This window comes from Epinephelus fuscoguttatus, linkage group LG5, assembly GCF_011397635.1.
Source record: "Epinephelus fuscoguttatus linkage group LG5, E.fuscoguttatus.final_Chr_v1".
Classification (NCBI taxonomy): Eukaryota; Metazoa; Chordata; class Actinopteri; order Perciformes; family Serranidae; genus Epinephelus; species Epinephelus fuscoguttatus.
Window position 1 is genome coordinate 31,987,019 of NC_064756.1, and position 16,649 is coordinate 32,003,667.

Sequence of the window (16,649 nt, forward strand, 5' to 3'; positions counted from 1 at the left end):
TGAGAGACATTACTTTTGTATGAGTCTATAGATTGTTAGAAAAATCCTACATATTACAGATATTACAGAATTAAACATGTTCATATTGTTTTGTCTCTTCTATGTAGACATTTTATCTCCTAAGAAATAATGTGTCTTATTAAGATGGACATATTTTAGGCCACTCTTTTCTAAAGAATTAATTAGAATGGTAAAAGGAGGTTGCTTGAGTTATTAGATCAGAAATAAGACAGAAATATGTAAATGAAAGTGCAGTGTTTTTTAGGCCTGCCATCATTCTCCTGAGAAATTATACATTATCTATTTTCCTACTTTTTGGCAGACCTACAAATTGATCTCATATGCTTTCTACAGTTCAGCCGAAGTAACTGTAGCTATAGCCATTAATTTAATTGGGTTTCCATAAAATTCTTTTCCCTTGCTTAAGTGCATGCAGAGTGGCATCCGCCAGCCCCTTTGTGATTGTTCTTAAAGAGACTTGCAGACTATCCCTGCAACTTAATCACTGTTTTGTTGTGAGGAATATTTAGCCTTACGTAAAGCTTTGTGTTTTTCTTGTCTGTTTTTCATGTAATGACTTTGGCAACCCCAAAACAAACATAATTCACTCTCGTCTTGCAGGATCTCAACTGCCTCATCGGAAGATATTTAACCCCACTGCAGAAAGAGACCTTCCTCACACAGGATGAGGTATGTCAAATGTTCCCCACGAGCCTTTGAAGGGTAGTTGGCTTTTTAAAATGCCAACTCTGTTTAAATGTTCCAAGAAAAGTGGGTTGCATAATCATGTGAAGAGTAGCTGTGTTCGAGGACAAGAGGGGTGGATGATGAGAGAGGGAGAGAGGGGGAGGTTTGCAAAGTAAAGAGATGTTTTACATGCACTTGAAATAATAAATTTTATTTGGTTGTTTTTATATTTTGGGTGTTTCAGTGCTCTAGCTGTAGCAGGGGACTAACAATGGATGCATCAGATATTGATAAATTCTAAAGAACACACACTGTAAAATGAGGAGAATGTATTTTGACTTTGCTCTAATCCCCTTTTCCTCCAGCTGGATGTACTGTTCGGGAACTTGCCGGAAATGGTGGAGTTCCAGGTTGAGTTTCTCAAGACCCTGGAAGATGGGACCAGACTGGTTCCAGATCTAGAAAAATTGGAGAGGGTGGATCAATTTAAGGTATACCCTCTTTCGGAAACATGGACAAAAAAGATTTGACCATCAAAAAGCATTTTAAACATAAAGTCTGTTATAGCTACTGGTTAAGCAACTTCTCTTCCTTTTTTAACAGAAAATACTCTTCTCCCTGGGAGGCTCTTTCCTGTACTATGCAGACCGTTTTAAAATCTACAGTGCTTTCTGCGCCAGTCACACCAAAGTCCCTAAGGTCCTCGTAAAGGGTGAGTAAATGTGCTCTTGGGTCGACATTCCATCTGGGCTCAAAGGAGAGGATGTATTTATCCATCAACCATCTGCCATATCCTGCAAGGCTCCATAAATCTGCTCTGCAGAGTTGTCAGCCAGACAGTTGTCCATTTGACCTCTGCATACTTTCAGGCTGGTGGATCCCCGGGCTAAAAAGCCCTGCAACATCGTGTGATATATAATGAGCAGTGCTGAGCAGTCTGTTCTCAAGCTAGTACACCCACTCCCTTTAACACTTGTTACCTGTTTATAACACAGTAACCTGGGTAATATCTGCCAGCTTTAGCCAAACAACTTAATCCATTTTCAACAAACAGTAAAAACATTATTATTGTATCGGGAATTACAGACCATAAGCCAAAGTATCTAAGTTAACCACTAAAGAGTAAAATTATCTATATATGCTAACACCAATAAATTGTGGAAAGGACAAAAAAATGGATAAGCTGTCCTGACATGTTGCAGTAAGTCTTATTTATTTGTCATTACAGCCAAAACAGATCATGATTTCAAGGCCTTCCTGGATGAGCGCAACCCAAAGCAGCAGCATTCTTCCACCCTGGAGTCCTACCTGATCAAACCTATCCAGAGGGTACTGAAGTATCCCCTTCTGCTGAAGGAGCTTTACTCGCTCACAGACCCAGACAGTGAGGAACATTACCACCTCGATGGTAAGACCCAGTAACAAGGCTGACTGAGAAGATGAAATAATTTTGACAGGGGAGAATATCAGTGAATGCATACAGTCACAACAGATCAACGCTAAACATTTTAATATCTGTTTGTTTACAGTTGCCATGAAAGCCATGAACAAAGTCGCTAGCCACATAAACGAGATGCAGAAGATCCACGAGGAGTATGGAGCAGTGTTTGACCTGGTCATCACTGAGCAGAGTGGTGAAAAGAAAGAGGTAGATGGGTAAACAACGGCTTGGCTCTGTTTTATCGTCTAAAAAGTACATGTGGAGTGACTGGGGTTTTTTTGTTTGTTTTTTTTTTTGCTTTTGTCAGGTGGCTGATCTGTCCATGGGTGACCTGCTACTACACACCACTGTGACCTGGATCAATCCCCCTGCCTCTTTAGGAAAATGGAAGAAAGAGCCCCAGATGGCTACATTTGGTATGTTAGGGATGAGTTTCCTCCATGATTATATACTGGGTAGGTCTAAGGGCCCTGACACACCAAGCAGATGAATGGCGGTTTGGCCACGGGTGAGCATTTGTCGCCCTAGTTCTTAGGGTTTGTCCCTGCTGTTCAACTGCTGATTCAACATGTTGAATCTGGGTCAGACATGGCAGAGCCCGTCAGTGAGTGAAATCACTCTGATAGGCCGATCAACTCAGTGCACAATAATTCAAACGGAAGTGAGGAACGCAGAAAGGATATTGTCGTGAAAAATGTGATTTTTGTAGATATCTCCAGGTACACAGTCACTTTGAACATAACATTAGAAATATTAATATTATATTGGGCGGCAGTAGCTCAGTCCATAGGGACTTGGGTTGGGAACCGGAGGGTCGCCTGTTCGAGTCCCCGTCCAGACCAAATATGGAGCGTGGACTGGTAGCTGGAGAGTTGCCAGTTCACCTCCTGGGCACTGCTGAGGTACTCTTGAGCAAGGCACCGAACCCCCCAGCCACTCAGGGCGCCTGACCAAGGCAGCCCCCCCACTCTGACATCTCTCCACTTTGTGCATGTAAAGGTCCTGTTTGTGCATGTGTGTGTCTTTCGGACCTGTGTGTTAATGAGAGAAAAAAACTGAATTGAATTACAGACTTATGTTCCAATACTGAGAATATTGCTTAGAAAAATGTTTGAAATAAGGGTGCTATTTCTAAAATCTATAAAGACCTCACAACAAGAAAACCCCACACTACAGAATATATTTTTCCAAAAATGGGAAAGAGAAAGTAATTTATCAATATCAAACTGGCTGGATATGTGTGAAGTCAAGTGGAAATGCAGCAACTCACATATGTAGCCTGTAGTTTGGTTGGAAATGTTTTATTCGTTTTTTGTTTTTTGTTTTTTGTTTTTCAATCACACCAAAGCAGTAAGTACATTTCGCTGGAGGGGTGCTGGAGATTCAGGAAGCCAGTCACTGGCACGTATTCTAGGAGTGTCCAGGGATCAGACCTTCTGGACAGAATTTCATAAAGCACTAAAAGAGATACTTAACACTGATCTTCCTTTGCAATTTTCTACATTATATTTAGGATGTATGGATTTTAAGGCAAAGTGTTATAACAAATATGTGTTTGGTATTTTGATATCCGCCTGCAAGAAAGCTCTCATGAGGTGCCGATTGCTTCCTGAACCCCCCACATTAGAGGAGTGGATAGATATTGTAAATGATATTTATGTTATGGAAAAGATTACCTTTTCTCCATTTTCAGAAAAATGTGTTCATTAAATTCTGGGTGAAGTGGGTGAAATATGTAAGACCCTTACAACCTGACTTTGTGAAGATATCGTACAAAAAACCTTATGATGCTTAGTCAAGCAAACTTTTTTCATTTTTTCCTCTCTTTGATCTCCCTTTAAGTCTCCCCAACACATGGCGCTTATATTCACTTAATCTCTTCCAAAAAGTTTCTTAAAACTGAAAACAATTTGAACAGCAGGAGAAATTACTTTGCTTATCATATTGTATGTTTTGTTTTGTAAACCGCTGTTGAAAAAAATAAGAAATTAAAAAAAAAAATTAGGTTGTTGTTAGGTCATGTTGGAAAACTGCATTGCAGCTCAGTTTCTGAAGAGGGGCGATCATGCTCTGCTTGGAATTCATGTTTCCCTAAATGAACTGAGCTCCCCAGAGCCGGCAGCACTCATGCAGCCCCAAACCATGATGCTGCCACCACTATACTTGACTGTAGGCAAGGGACAGTTGTCTTGGTGCTCTTTGAGCATGTGTGGCACCTTGGTGAAGAGCACCAAGCCAACTGTCCCTTGTCTACAGTCTTCCGGTTTCCCTTTTTTAGTAGCGAATACAGACTACCACCATCTGCTTGTATGGATAGTTATTTCCTCTCATATAGGGGCAGAACATACGTGCTAGTTGGCCATTGTCTGTGTTTGTGGTGTATAAAAGAAACAGTCAGCCTGCATTGACGTTAGTTTGGTTTGTCATCTGAACTTTTGAGTGACAACTGATGTGTTTTTTCCCCCCCATTGCTTTTCAGTGTTCAAAACGGCAGTGGTCTTTGTGTGCAAGGACGGATCCAAGCAGAAAAAGAAAATGGTACATTTTCACACAAAACAAACACCAAACACCTTTCAACACCAAAGCCCATTTACAATATAACAAATAAAATATAGCAAATTCGGCACCCTTGTGCCACTTTCAGAATCAGCACAGTGGGTCACTTGTAAAATAAGCCTAAGAGCTGATCAAAACTAGATGGAGCTCATTTCTCAGGGACAGTTTCATTGGAAAGCTTTTTTTTCTTTGAATGATTGTAGGGTGGCTCCCATAGAGTCTCTGTATCTTCAGAAGACAAAGACCCCTACCGATATCGTCACATGATCCCAACTGATGCCCTGCAAGTGAGAACCTTGGCCAATGCAGGTAATAACTTGATGAATAATTTACAATGCTAAATTGAAAAAAATATTTTTCTGAATCCAGATTTTTTTTTTCTTAAATCTCACCAGATTGCTCTGTACATGAGATCACATGTGAGTGTTGATTACTTCCTCAGATGGTGAGGGCTCGGCTGTGTGCGAGATTGTCCACACAAAGTCTGAGTCAGAGGGACGGCCAGAGAGGACATTTCAGCTGTGCTGTAGGTGAGGATTTCTTCTAATGGAGGCTGAATTCTCCAGGAGATTGAAGCTTGTGTGCCACTGATACAGTCCTGTCTGCTGCTATCTACAGAGTGACAAACTGATAATGTGCCTTTCTGTCTCCCTCAGCTCTCCAGAGAGTAGGAAAGACTTTCTGAAGACAGTCCATTCCATCTTGAGGGAAAAGCACCGCCGGCAGCTCCTAAAAACGGAGAGTTTACCCCTCAACCAGCAGTATGTGCCCTTTGGTGGAAAGCGCCTCTGTGCCCTGAAGGGAGCTCGTCCTGCCATAAATAGAGCAGGTAAATGCCAGTCTGTGACTGTGTTCACCTTTAAGCTCCAAGTGTCCCAATTCTAAATTCGTTCCTTCTTACTTGACACAGATTGGGTGTTTTGGTGTAGTGTCAACACAAAAAATTGAGTCTGAGCTTTTCACTTCATGTTTCCACCAGATTTATACATTTAATTAATGCAGGACGATACCTGCATTGAAGCAAAATTACAATACAAAATTACAATAATTTTTTGGAAAAGGTAACATTGCAGACCACCTTATCTTAGGAGAAAACTACTTTCAATGTAAGCAGGTATTGTAATAAATCCCTGTCAAGACTGGACAACATTTATTATTACCTGTTTACTGTGCTGTACACCAGTATTTCTCATTGTTGCTTAATCAATAGTATATTAATCTATTATTTTAGTCCTCAAAATTAAAATGATTACTACTGATGTTATGTTACCAAAATCAAAGTAATGTCCCGAAAGTGTTACATACTAGCAGTGATTAAGATGCTCTTGATCTCCTGTTTTTCTGCAGTATCTGCACCAACCAGGACTTTAGGCAGGAGGAAGTTGGTGCGCAACCGTTTCACCATAGACACTGACATTGTTTTTGATGGCGAGGCCGAACAGGACCTCACTTCACCACAGGAGCCCGATGCAAATCGGCTGCAGCCACAGGACGATAAACCAGATCGGCTACAGCAAACGGAGTTAGCGGGTGACACAGACCGCTGGGTGGAAGAGCAGTTCGACCTAGAAGAATATGAGGACCAGGATGAAGTGAAGGAGACAGACATCCTTAGTGATGAAGATGACGAGTTCTGCCAAACAACCAGAGTGTCATCCGCTGATGCCGATCTGGAGGCCCCAGTCATGGCTTTGTCCTTGGAGAGTAAGGAATCCAAGGAGAACGAGAGCCTTAAGTCCCCAAAGGCTGGTGGGACACCTGATGATGTGAATCCGTCTGACACAGAGAAGCAGAGCGCTGTGATCGATGACAATGCGGAGGACCAAAAGCCAACGGAGAAAGATGAGATTTGGGTGAGAAGGCAGCAATCAGGTTCGTCCCCAGACTGTGACACATAAAAGCTGAAGAGGTTAGGGAGACAGCCTTACATGGGCTCCACAATGATCAGTCATCGTCTTCACAAACAATGCATGGGCATTGATGTATATCGCACAGCTAGTAAAAGATATATCCTTCCTTACCTTACTTTTGCTGAATGCTTATTGTACAGGTAAGGTCATCAGTGGAGCAATACAGGAATCCATAATGTGGGAGCTTTATCCCAAATCAATGCTGTTACATAGAAGTTAGGTGTAGGCTTTGGGAGATGAACTAATGGTACAATCATGGAATCTAACCAGTGGCTTTGATTGGCATGGTTTGCACATTTGGGCAGCATTCTATAGTCCTGCCTGCTGTTGCCAAATTTGGTTATTGTGAGAACATTGATATTTGTTTGTCTGTGTGACTCAGAGATATTATCATAGTTAAGGGCTGTATATTATTTGTCCTTAAATAAATAGAATAATTGCAAAGGACAGGCTTGTCTTGCATAGTTTACTGTACTTGTACATTTTCACATGAATATACACTGACATGTTTTGGGAACAGTTTTCCTTGTTATGTATAATATATGATTTTGATCTCTTGTTTTACAGACTTAAAGCTATCTTTTTAGCCTGGAAAATATTTTGGGTTTTTTTCTCTTGTTACATTTAATAGTGGAGTTATGTAACAGCCCCTGTGTCACAGAGGCTAGGGGTTTTTTAAATTAGTTTTAACTTAACATAATCCTGTTTTACTTGAATTTGCTGTTTCATATTTTTGTTGTACTGTGAAACCATTATCTTGTATTTTTCCTTTTTGCTCTTCAGTATTGCCATTTAAAGAACGCTCAATGTTACATTTCATTTCTAATACTTAGCGTGCACACTCTAATTGTTTAGAATTTGCACAATGGCTATTTTAAAAGGTCTTGTTTGTTCAAAAAGATTGTTCACTGGTAATGGATCACAAAGCAATGTTTTTTATTTATTCATGTATAAATTTATTTGTTAGAAAAAACATAAGTAATCTTTTTCTTTTTTTTCACAAAGAAAGTCCAAATTTGCTCAAGCAATCAAGGGGAAAGACTTGCAGTATGCCTGAACAGTGAAAGAAGTCATACTTGTAAACAACTCATTGTGCTACTAAGACTGCATTTTTATTACTGTGTGTATATAGAAAAATGTATTGATATCATAATAAATACAGTTGTTTCCTACTTATAATGCAAAGTATCTCTCTGTTGTGATTTATTGTTTGTGTAGTTTTACTCAGCAGCCTAACTCATTCCCTGCAGCTCTGCAGACATCATTCCTGCAAAACAATTTTGTGATGTGAGGAAAAATGCATAAATGCTCAATGTGTTCAGAGAAAGAAGGAACTAAGCAGCTAATCAATGTTTTCCTGCCTGAAAGCAACCCAGAAAGTTCAATTCCAGAACAAAAGGGAAGAAATGAAAACTGAACCTTTTAGAGGACGTAAAGAGCTACTTTGAGTGTTTGCAAGTCATGGCTGATTAGGTGCCTGAATGATGGTGAAGGAGCTAAAACCCCTATTATGACAGAAAGGATAAAGGAATGTGTAGACAGTGCATCGTTTTCAGTTCAGACCAGTCTTCTAAGAAATGTTAATGAACTGAAAAGAATATTAAAGTGAATGCATTGAGCAGAATTACAAAATAAGAAACAGGGTGGGAAATGGTGTCAAAATTCATGATGTCCAATAATCACATAGAAACTGCACAATTGAGCAATTGATTGGTAATGTGAGATACTATGTTCCCACAGGTGATACCAACAGGGCTCAGCACCAATTTTAAACAACAAAAAAGACTCTTGTGCACTTACAGTGTTAATGACAGGTACGTATATAAGGACCAAGAAAATAATAAAACATCTCATCACATGCACTCTCCTAGTTAAGATTGTTTAAGTGACAAGTACAAGTTATGAGACAGTACATATGTTTTTGTTTTTTCAGATCTTTCAGTCTTAAGTTAAAGATTTACTATGAAGGAATTTCTTAAAAAACAATGTATAGACTCATACAGAAGTAATCCCTCTCAGTGATCAGTTAGGACCCACTAGAGGTGTGGTGTGTATACTTCTGCAGAGACTCTGCCCTCTGCCTGTACAATGTGTTTGGCACGTGTACCCCAACAGCACTCAGGTGACCATTAACAATAGTAATCCAAAACACACTCTGCTGAAAAAAAGCAAATACAAACATACATGTACAGTAAGGCGAAATGCCAAACGAGTGAATCTAGGATTGGCTTCTACCTCAACTTCCGCTGGCGACTGTGTTTTCAAACAGTGACTGACAATACTGCAAAGTATAGCTTTACACATTGGGTAGACACAGCTGCACATGCCCGAAACATTACGAGCTATGGCTCCCACAGACCTGTCTCCTCTTTTTTTGTCTCTGAGCTCTGTGGACATCCTGTCACCCAGGCTCATTCCCCTTCACCAGCCCCCTCACTCTTGTCAGTCACTATCCCCACCACAAAAGCTCTGGTGCTCCTTCATTTAAAGGGGAAAGAATACTTCAGACTTCATTGTGGTGTAGATCTGCAGTAACAGTATTTGCAGCAGTGCTGAATGACTGATTGCTGAGATGGGACAGGGTTACTTTGCTAATGCCCTTGCTTTCTTGCCCAAGATAAAATAGCAAAAGGTTTATTTATGGCATTCTCTTCATCAGTTTGTCTGAACAAATCATTTCTGCATCTTAAATAAGAACATTAGAGAGTTGCAAATAAATGTAAAATTAACTCATGATTCAAATGAGATTGCAACAGCCCTAAACATATACTTTATTGACTCTGTGAAAGATTTGGCCACTAACTCCTGTCCACAAATCCAACTTACAATGCCTCTGAATACCGCTACTCCGGTTTTTAATATGAATGAAGTGTCTCAGATAGATGTAAATCGAGTTATCTGTGGGTAGAAGAACTCAAAAGCCAAGGACGCATTTTATATGGACACAATGTTTCTCAAAACTCATAAACAATCGCTCATTGCTCCAATCACCAGCATCATTAACAAATCTATAATTGAAGGTAAATTTCCAAACTCATGGAAATCGCAGTTATTACTCCAATCTTTAAATCAGGAGACCCTGCAACAATCAGTAACTACAGACCGATAAGCATTCTCCCTGCAGTTTCCAAAGTAGCTGAAAAACTGGTAGCAGAGCAGTTCATTAAACATTTGAATAATAGTCCATACAACTTAAACCCAATGCAGTTTGGCTTCAGAAAAAAACATTCTACTGAGATGGCAATTTGTTTCTTTGTGGAAAATTTAAAGTCTAAAATCGATAGCGGTGGTGTTATAGGAGCTGTTCTTCTTGACTTGAAGAAGGCGTTTGATACTGTGAATCATCAAATTTTATTAACTAAGCTGTCTTATTTTAATTTGTCGGTAAATACATTGCAATGGATAGAATCATATATTGTGCAGAGGAAACAGTGTATTAGAGTACACAATACTACATGTGAAACTTCTGATAATACTCTTGGTGTACCTCAAGGTTCAGTTTTGGGACCATTGTTGTTCAGTCTGTACATTAATGATCTGCCAAATAGCTGTCCGTCAAATGTAACGTTCCAGATGTATGCTGATGATGCTGTTGTGTATGTGCATGCAAAAACTAAATGCCAAGCTGCACAAGATCTATCAGCTGCTATGTCCAAAGTGTCAAACTGGTTGAATCTTTCTCATCTGCATCTTAATGTGTCAAAAACTGTTTGTATGTTTTTTTCTAAGAAGGCAAATGCTGACATAACTCCTGACGTTTATGTAAATGGAACAAAGCTTGAAGTTGTACAGGAGTTTAAATATCTAGAAATGATCATTGATTCACAGCTATGTTTTAAACAAGTAAAAAAAACTGTGAATAAAATAAAATACAACCTGTCGAATTTCAGATACATTCAAAATAACTCTGCAAAATTATATCTAAATGCAATGATCATGCCACATATTACCTACTGTATAACAACTTGGGCATCGGCATGCAAGTCCACATTATAGCCTGTTCGAAACTGCGTACAAGCAAGTTCTAAAAGTCTTAGACAAAAAAAAACCAACACACACCATCATTGTAACATCTTAAAGAAACATGAATTGCTGAGTTGGGAAAATATAATAAAATATGCAGATGCTTCCTTAGTGTACAAGATTCTCCATGGACTAGCTCCACCTCCACTAAAAGAATTTATAAAGACAAACTTAAATCGATCGACTAGATCAGGATCTAGAGGTGACTGTCTGGTCCCATTCAGAAAAAGTGCTTTTGGGCAGTCAGTTTTTTCATATTGCGCGTCACACCATGATACCAAGTAACGTACGAGACTTACAAACTATTACCTCAGCATCTAAAACTGTGGTTACTTGAAAATCAAAACTGCACTCATAATGAATCTTAAAATCCACTGGATGTGTTGTATTATCACATGTAATTGATGTAATTGATAACTGTATTTTTAATGTATGGGTTGTTTTTTCTGGGGGGGATGTTGCTGGTGATAAACCAGTCTTGTGACCCTGTCTGCTTACACACACTTAATTATGTATGCAAATGTTGTGAAATAGTGCGTACATAATTACAACTATGTATGCTAACCTGTGCAACAATACCTGCACACACACGTCCGTGTGTGCAAAATAAGTGCAATAGGACAATGTGCAGTTTACACCAGCACTTTACAAACTTGTGAATTAGCACTTTGTAACGGGCAATGTGCAATTCTCTTCTTGTATATCTTAACACTCAAGCACTTTAGCACTTCAGCACTTTAGCACTTCTACACTTAAATCCAACTTTCTATGGTCACTTAATTGCTGGTCTGTCATTAGTAACTTGGTTTATTGTTTAATGTTTTTTTTTTAGTCCTACTGTACTTTCTATTATTATTGTTTTATTGATGTATATGGCCTTGTTGTCCTGTTGTTTGTTGCTGTCCTGTTTTTATGTGTTTGGCATTAATTGCCGCAGGGACGAAAGATGGAAATTAGCCACTTGCTACAATCTTGCATATTTACACTTGTGTGTTCATCAATATGTACTGTCCCTGTTTTAAAAAATAAAGTCAAAATCAAAGTCAAAGTCAAAAAATGAACACTGCATTAAAGTTGCATGATAGTTGATAGTTCCATGAAATGGATTTATTTTAAAATAATTGCAAAATGATATCTCAGTCTTTTTGTGACCCAGGAATGTGCAGTCACATTTACATACAGCAGGTGGCACACATAGTCTGGTGTAGATGTAAATTACTTCCTGTACCTCTACACAAGCACCAGCTTACACTTTACTGTGTATTCACTTACTTCCATTTGGTTCAGATTTTATATCAAAACCATCTCACATCAAAATCCAAAACTCTTAATACCAGCAGAGGTAACATATCTACAGAAAATACGTTACAGCACATTTGATGTATTTTGGTTCACAGCTATTGGTTTCTCTGCATGAGCTTATCTGTTTACATTCAAAGCAGCTAAGGATGTGATGATAGTATCAGTCAGCAAGCCTGCTCAACAGGCTTTCCAGTTTCTGTTCCGGTTTTGTGACCTCTCTTGCTACGTCGCTCTTACTTCTCATAAACAGGGTGACCAAAAGGGTGTTACGTTTCCTAGACCAACTGAAGTTGTTTTTAAAGGAGTGGCTCCTGCTAAGTACTGTGAAATCCCCTATTGTTCCTCATTTTCTGCAATCAGACCATATACCTGGTCACCTTTAAAGATTTTTTTGTCATATATTAAGTATGTTAGAATGGTCATTTTCATGGCAGCATAATAAGTGCCTATACACTATTGTTTCAGTTACAAAAGACAAGTCAATTGATAGGAAAACCCTAAGCGGATAGACTGAGTGTTGATAGATTTTTATTTATCTCTTTCTAATGAGTATGGTCATGGTGGGATTTTTTTTGCGCGAGTATGGAAAATTACTACAGTAAAGGCAGGTAAAAACGTCAAAGACATATAGTTTCAAGCTTTTGTATTCTATCCAACTAAGTCTGAAGAGGTTTTACAAGCCCAGGATGTATGACCTACAGTACGTCATGAAACCTTTAAAGACACCAAAACTAAACTCAGAAGGTTTCCGCATGGCAACATAGTCACTCTTTTCATCTGCACTAGTCATGCATAACGAGTAATGATAACAAATGCATGACACTTGCTCAATTTCCGAGAAAGATAAACAAATGCAGAGTGGTGTGCACCTGAAACACTGGTAGGATTAGAGGTCAAGTCAATAAAAACCAGTAGGATGGCATTACAGGCATGGTGATATTATCACAGGTGTACAGCTCTGCAAAACAGATTGGTTGAGCAGTGTTTTCATTACACCAGAGATAAGAGACGAGACTGCATTGCCCTCCAAGCCATGAGAGCAAAGTTGGAAGTCCTAGCCCTGGTCCTGGGCTTCGTCGGCCTGTTTGGGACCATAGCTGTCACTGCCCTGCCCATGTGGAGGGTCTCAGCCTTCATTGGAGCTAATCTCATTGTTATGGAGGAACTCTGGGAGGGCTTGTGGATGAACTGCTACAGACAGGCGAATATCAAGATGCAGTGCAAGGTGTATGACTCACTGCTAATTCTCCCACCAGAGCTGCAGGCGGCCAGGGGGCTCATGTGTGTGTCCATAGTCCTGGTTCTCATCTCCCTCTTAGTCACAGGATGTGGGACCAAGAAGAGCAACTGTTATGGCGACAATAACAAGAGCAAGAACATCATCCTGGCCTCAGGGGGTGGTCTGTACCTGCTGTCATTTTTGACCACACTCATCCCTGTCAGCTGGGTGGGTCATACTGTCATCCGCAATTTCTACAACCCAACAGTAGTGGATTCTCAGAAACGGGAGCTGGGGGGGGCCCTTTTCATTGGGTGGGCCACTTCTGGTGTACTGTTGATCACCGGGATTATCCTTCTGATCAGCTACAGCAAACGCAGATCAAAGGAGGAAGAACCCTACACTGACATGTATCTTATGCCAGTGAAGGATGTACGGAAAGAGGACAGTGTGTACCTGGGAAGGACGCCATCCAGCTCTCATAAACATCAAGAATATGTGTAAAAAACTGAACTGTACCGCCTGATATATGCAATGTTTATGTCTTTAAAATTTAACATGAAAGATGCTGCCTGGGGGAGGTGTTGATGAAGATGATGCCAAGGGTGTGCAAATTATGTGTAGATGTATTTGTTTTCACTACCTATGTACACATTTTAATCACTGTGCCTGTTTAAATGACTAATGCACTTTGTGTTCTTATTGCACTATAAATTGTTCTCCGGTTCAATGTTTGTATTGTCTGTCTCTCCATTCATGTAATCATTGTGTTAAACGATACAAATCTTTTCACAATTCTACATTGTCATGTCACTTTTATTATGTTTTTATATGACCGAGTTTCTCAACTGTCACATTAACAGCTTAATTGTTAATCCCTTTGATTTGGTATTAACTCGCAGCCAAGATCAACCTATTGTCAACAGTTATTGAATAAAAGGTTTAAGTCTACATTTGCTTGTGTGATTGTATTTTTCTAAAGCATCATTTAAATATTTCAACCATGCTTCCCACAAAAACATGAACTACAGACTTTAAACCAACAACAGCTAACACTTCAGTTACCCCTCAGTTCTGCTGTTTAGTTATTTTTCTTTCACGAAAGCTAAATAAAGCTGAATGTTGCCAACTGCACAGAGTATCTGCTAACATACTATTTATATGTTAAGGAGGGCAGGGAGACGTCAGAGTGTCAGTGACAAGGTGAGAACTGCTGGCAAACACAATGTGTTACAATGAAACAAATCCTACTCAAGTTTCTGTGCTCAACACCTTTTTATCAGCTCATCTTACATTTAAAGGAGAAGACAGTTTCACATCTATGATCATACTATCAGCTTTCGGTTTGAAAAAGACAACAGATTCTTAACCAACACAGAGTGCAGCCACCGTCTACATAAATTGACACACAAACAGGAAAGAAAGACACTATGTTGTTTTCTTGTTTCACATGATACTGCGTATCCAAAACTAATTGTTTTAAATTCACACAGATTGTTTTTAGAGATAAAATTGGGCCCCACATATATCAATTTAGCTATTTTGTTTGCTGTTTTATTTTATTTTTTTTTTTTAAAAATCTGCGTAGTATTTAAACTGTATTGAAGTATCTCATGATTAAACATTAAAAGAGAGGAAATGCTTTGATCAACTGTGACTTTATAAAGGGATTTCATTTGTTTTTGATTAAGTGTTTTAATCACAAGACCAAATGGCTGATTGTTAGTAGTGGCAGTTGTATTCACATTCAAAACAAGCAGCACTCTTTGGTGTGTCCCCATTGATCTGGCTGTAAAGCAGCTCAACCAGTAAGGTTGCATTGCATCCCACTGCATTTTTTTGTGGGTGTATAAGTTCCTTGACTTGCTCTTCTCCAAAGATTTGTTTCCGGCGCTGGCAAAGCACAGCCCAAGGTCTATCTTTGGCTTTCAGTGTGATAGCTGCAATGGCCACTTACACTGCTTACAGTGGCTACAGCAAGCCGCCTCAATCTTACGTGGGCTCTTACTACGATGAGAAGCAGGCCAAGACATATGCAGATTATGAAGACTCTGTATATGAGGAAAAAAAGAGACTTGAGAAGAAGGACCGTCGGGATGCCATCTGTTGTGAGGTAGTGGCCCTCGTCATTGGTTTCATTGGACTAATCGGAGTGGCAGCTGTGACAGGCCTGCCGATGTGGAAGGTAACAGCCTTCATCGAGGAGAACATCATTGTCATGGAGACCCGCTGGGAGGGATTGTGGATGAACTGCTACAGACAAGCCAACATCAGAATGCAGTGTAAGGTGTATGATTCCCTGCTGTTTCTGCCCCCAGACCTCCAGGCTGCTAGGGGTCTGATGTGCAGCGCCGTGGCCTTGACCTCCTTCGCCCTCATTGTTTCAGCAGTGGGAATGAAGTGTACCAAAGTGGTGGACCATCGGGCTCGCACCAAGCATGTTGTCCTTGTGGCTGGAGGCTGTCTGTTCCTCATGGGCTGTGTCACTACCCTAATCCCTGTGTCCTGGACCGGCCATGTCATCATCAGGGATTTCTACAACCCTCTGCTAATCGATGCCCAGCGCAGGGAGCTTGGGGAGGCTCTTTACATTGGCTGGGTGACTTCAGCTTTGCTTTTCACTGCCGGAGTGATCCTGCTGTGCCGTCACGCTCCTCGCACCCAGGACCCGGATGAGAGGATTGTATACAATCCCAACGGAAATATCTACCAACCTGCATACACATACCAGCCATACACATACCAGCCAGCATACTCTTACCAGCCTCCCTACTCAGCACCCCCACCAGGATCGGTAGCATACACACCAAGTCAATACTAATGAGGATATAAAAGACAATTTTGGACTCTTTTTTCTTTTTGTGCCAAGATTTGGCACATCTGAATGAGTTTGAATTGACTAACATAGGCTGTCACTGGAAATGGCCAAATCTTTCATTACTTTCTCAAAGAGGGCTAAGTGTATTGCAGAGATTGAAATTAATCATGGAATTGATTGTGCTTTGATCATGACGTTCTTGCTGAATTACTGTATTCTTTGTTTGTTTCCATATGCTTAATTTAAACTAAATTATATTAGTCATTCATAAATGTTTAATCTATAATAATACATTAATAATAATAATACATAATACAATAATACACACGATTGTTGATATCACTGTCTGAACAGCCTCTGCTGGCATGCTCTTTGAGAACAACTTGTGCACTAGGCCTTTTTCAGATAACATAGCTCCAGATGATTTGTGTTCACTGTTAAGTTTTTGTTGTAAATGTACATACCTGTTTTTTTAATTGCTGGCCTAAATATAAGGTCAACTGTGGTTTCTAATAAAGGGATAACATTGTGAAAAAAAAGAATTTTGCTTTTTTTTTCTCCGTTATGTAAATAAGAGAGGCAAAATTGATCAAGACGCATCGTGTGAACTATTGCTTACATAATGGCCAGTATCTCACTTCTTGCCAAAAGCTCTGGGTTTGCCTAGAATTCAAAATGTCCTATTGAAACCGC

General features: G+C 39.8%; 3 protein-coding genes and 1 long non-coding RNA gene across 7 annotated transcripts in view; 3 read left to right on the top strand and 1 right to left on the bottom strand.

The window, feature by feature from the left end:
* tiam1b (TIAM Rac1 associated GEF 1b) overlaps nucleotides 1-7,591 on the top strand; it is a 53,992-nt gene extending 46,401 nt beyond the window's left edge. For all 4 annotated transcript variants that reach the window (XM_049576995.1, XM_049576994.1, XM_049576996.1 and 1 more), the window contains 11 exons: nucleotides 622-690; nucleotides 1,053-1,178; nucleotides 1,291-1,399; nucleotides 1,916-2,095; nucleotides 2,217-2,335; nucleotides 2,436-2,544; nucleotides 4,608-4,666; nucleotides 4,888-4,993; nucleotides 5,127-5,214; nucleotides 5,341-5,513; nucleotides 6,032-7,591. In XM_049576995.1, the coding sequence (XP_049432952.1) occupies nucleotides 622-690; nucleotides 1,053-1,178; nucleotides 1,291-1,399; nucleotides 1,916-2,095; nucleotides 2,217-2,335; nucleotides 2,436-2,544; nucleotides 4,608-4,666; nucleotides 4,888-4,993; nucleotides 5,127-5,214; nucleotides 5,341-5,513; nucleotides 6,032-6,582 (1,689 nt within the window). In that variant the 3' untranslated portion in view covers nucleotides 6,583-7,591. The remainder of the gene's footprint in view (nucleotides 1-621; nucleotides 691-1,052; nucleotides 1,179-1,290; nucleotides 1,400-1,915; nucleotides 2,096-2,216; nucleotides 2,336-2,435; nucleotides 2,545-4,607; nucleotides 4,667-4,887; nucleotides 4,994-5,126; nucleotides 5,215-5,340; nucleotides 5,514-6,031) is intronic.
* Nucleotides 1,017-16,649, bottom strand: part of LOC125889221 (uncharacterized) — a 38,100-nt gene continuing 22,467 nt past the window's right edge. Inside the window, exon 3 of the long non-coding RNA XR_007449425.1 lies at nucleotides 1,017-1,145. This is a non-coding gene — a long non-coding RNA (uncharacterized LOC125889221). The remainder of the gene's footprint in view (nucleotides 1,146-16,649) is intronic.
* LOC125889220 (claudin-17-like) lies at nucleotides 12,866-14,089 on the top strand. The gene has a single exon (XM_049577016.1). It carries the CDS (start codon nucleotides 12,953-12,955, stop codon nucleotides 13,640-13,642), a length of 690 nt encoding a protein of 229 aa, XP_049432973.1. The 5' UTR covers nucleotides 12,866-12,952; the 3' UTR covers nucleotides 13,643-14,089.
* Nucleotides 15,033-16,499, top strand: LOC125889218 (claudin-8-like). The gene has a single exon (XM_049577014.1). The coding sequence runs from the start codon at nucleotides 15,084-15,086 to the stop codon at nucleotides 15,957-15,959; it is 876 nt and encodes a 291-aa protein (XP_049432971.1). The 5' UTR covers nucleotides 15,033-15,083; the 3' UTR covers nucleotides 15,960-16,499.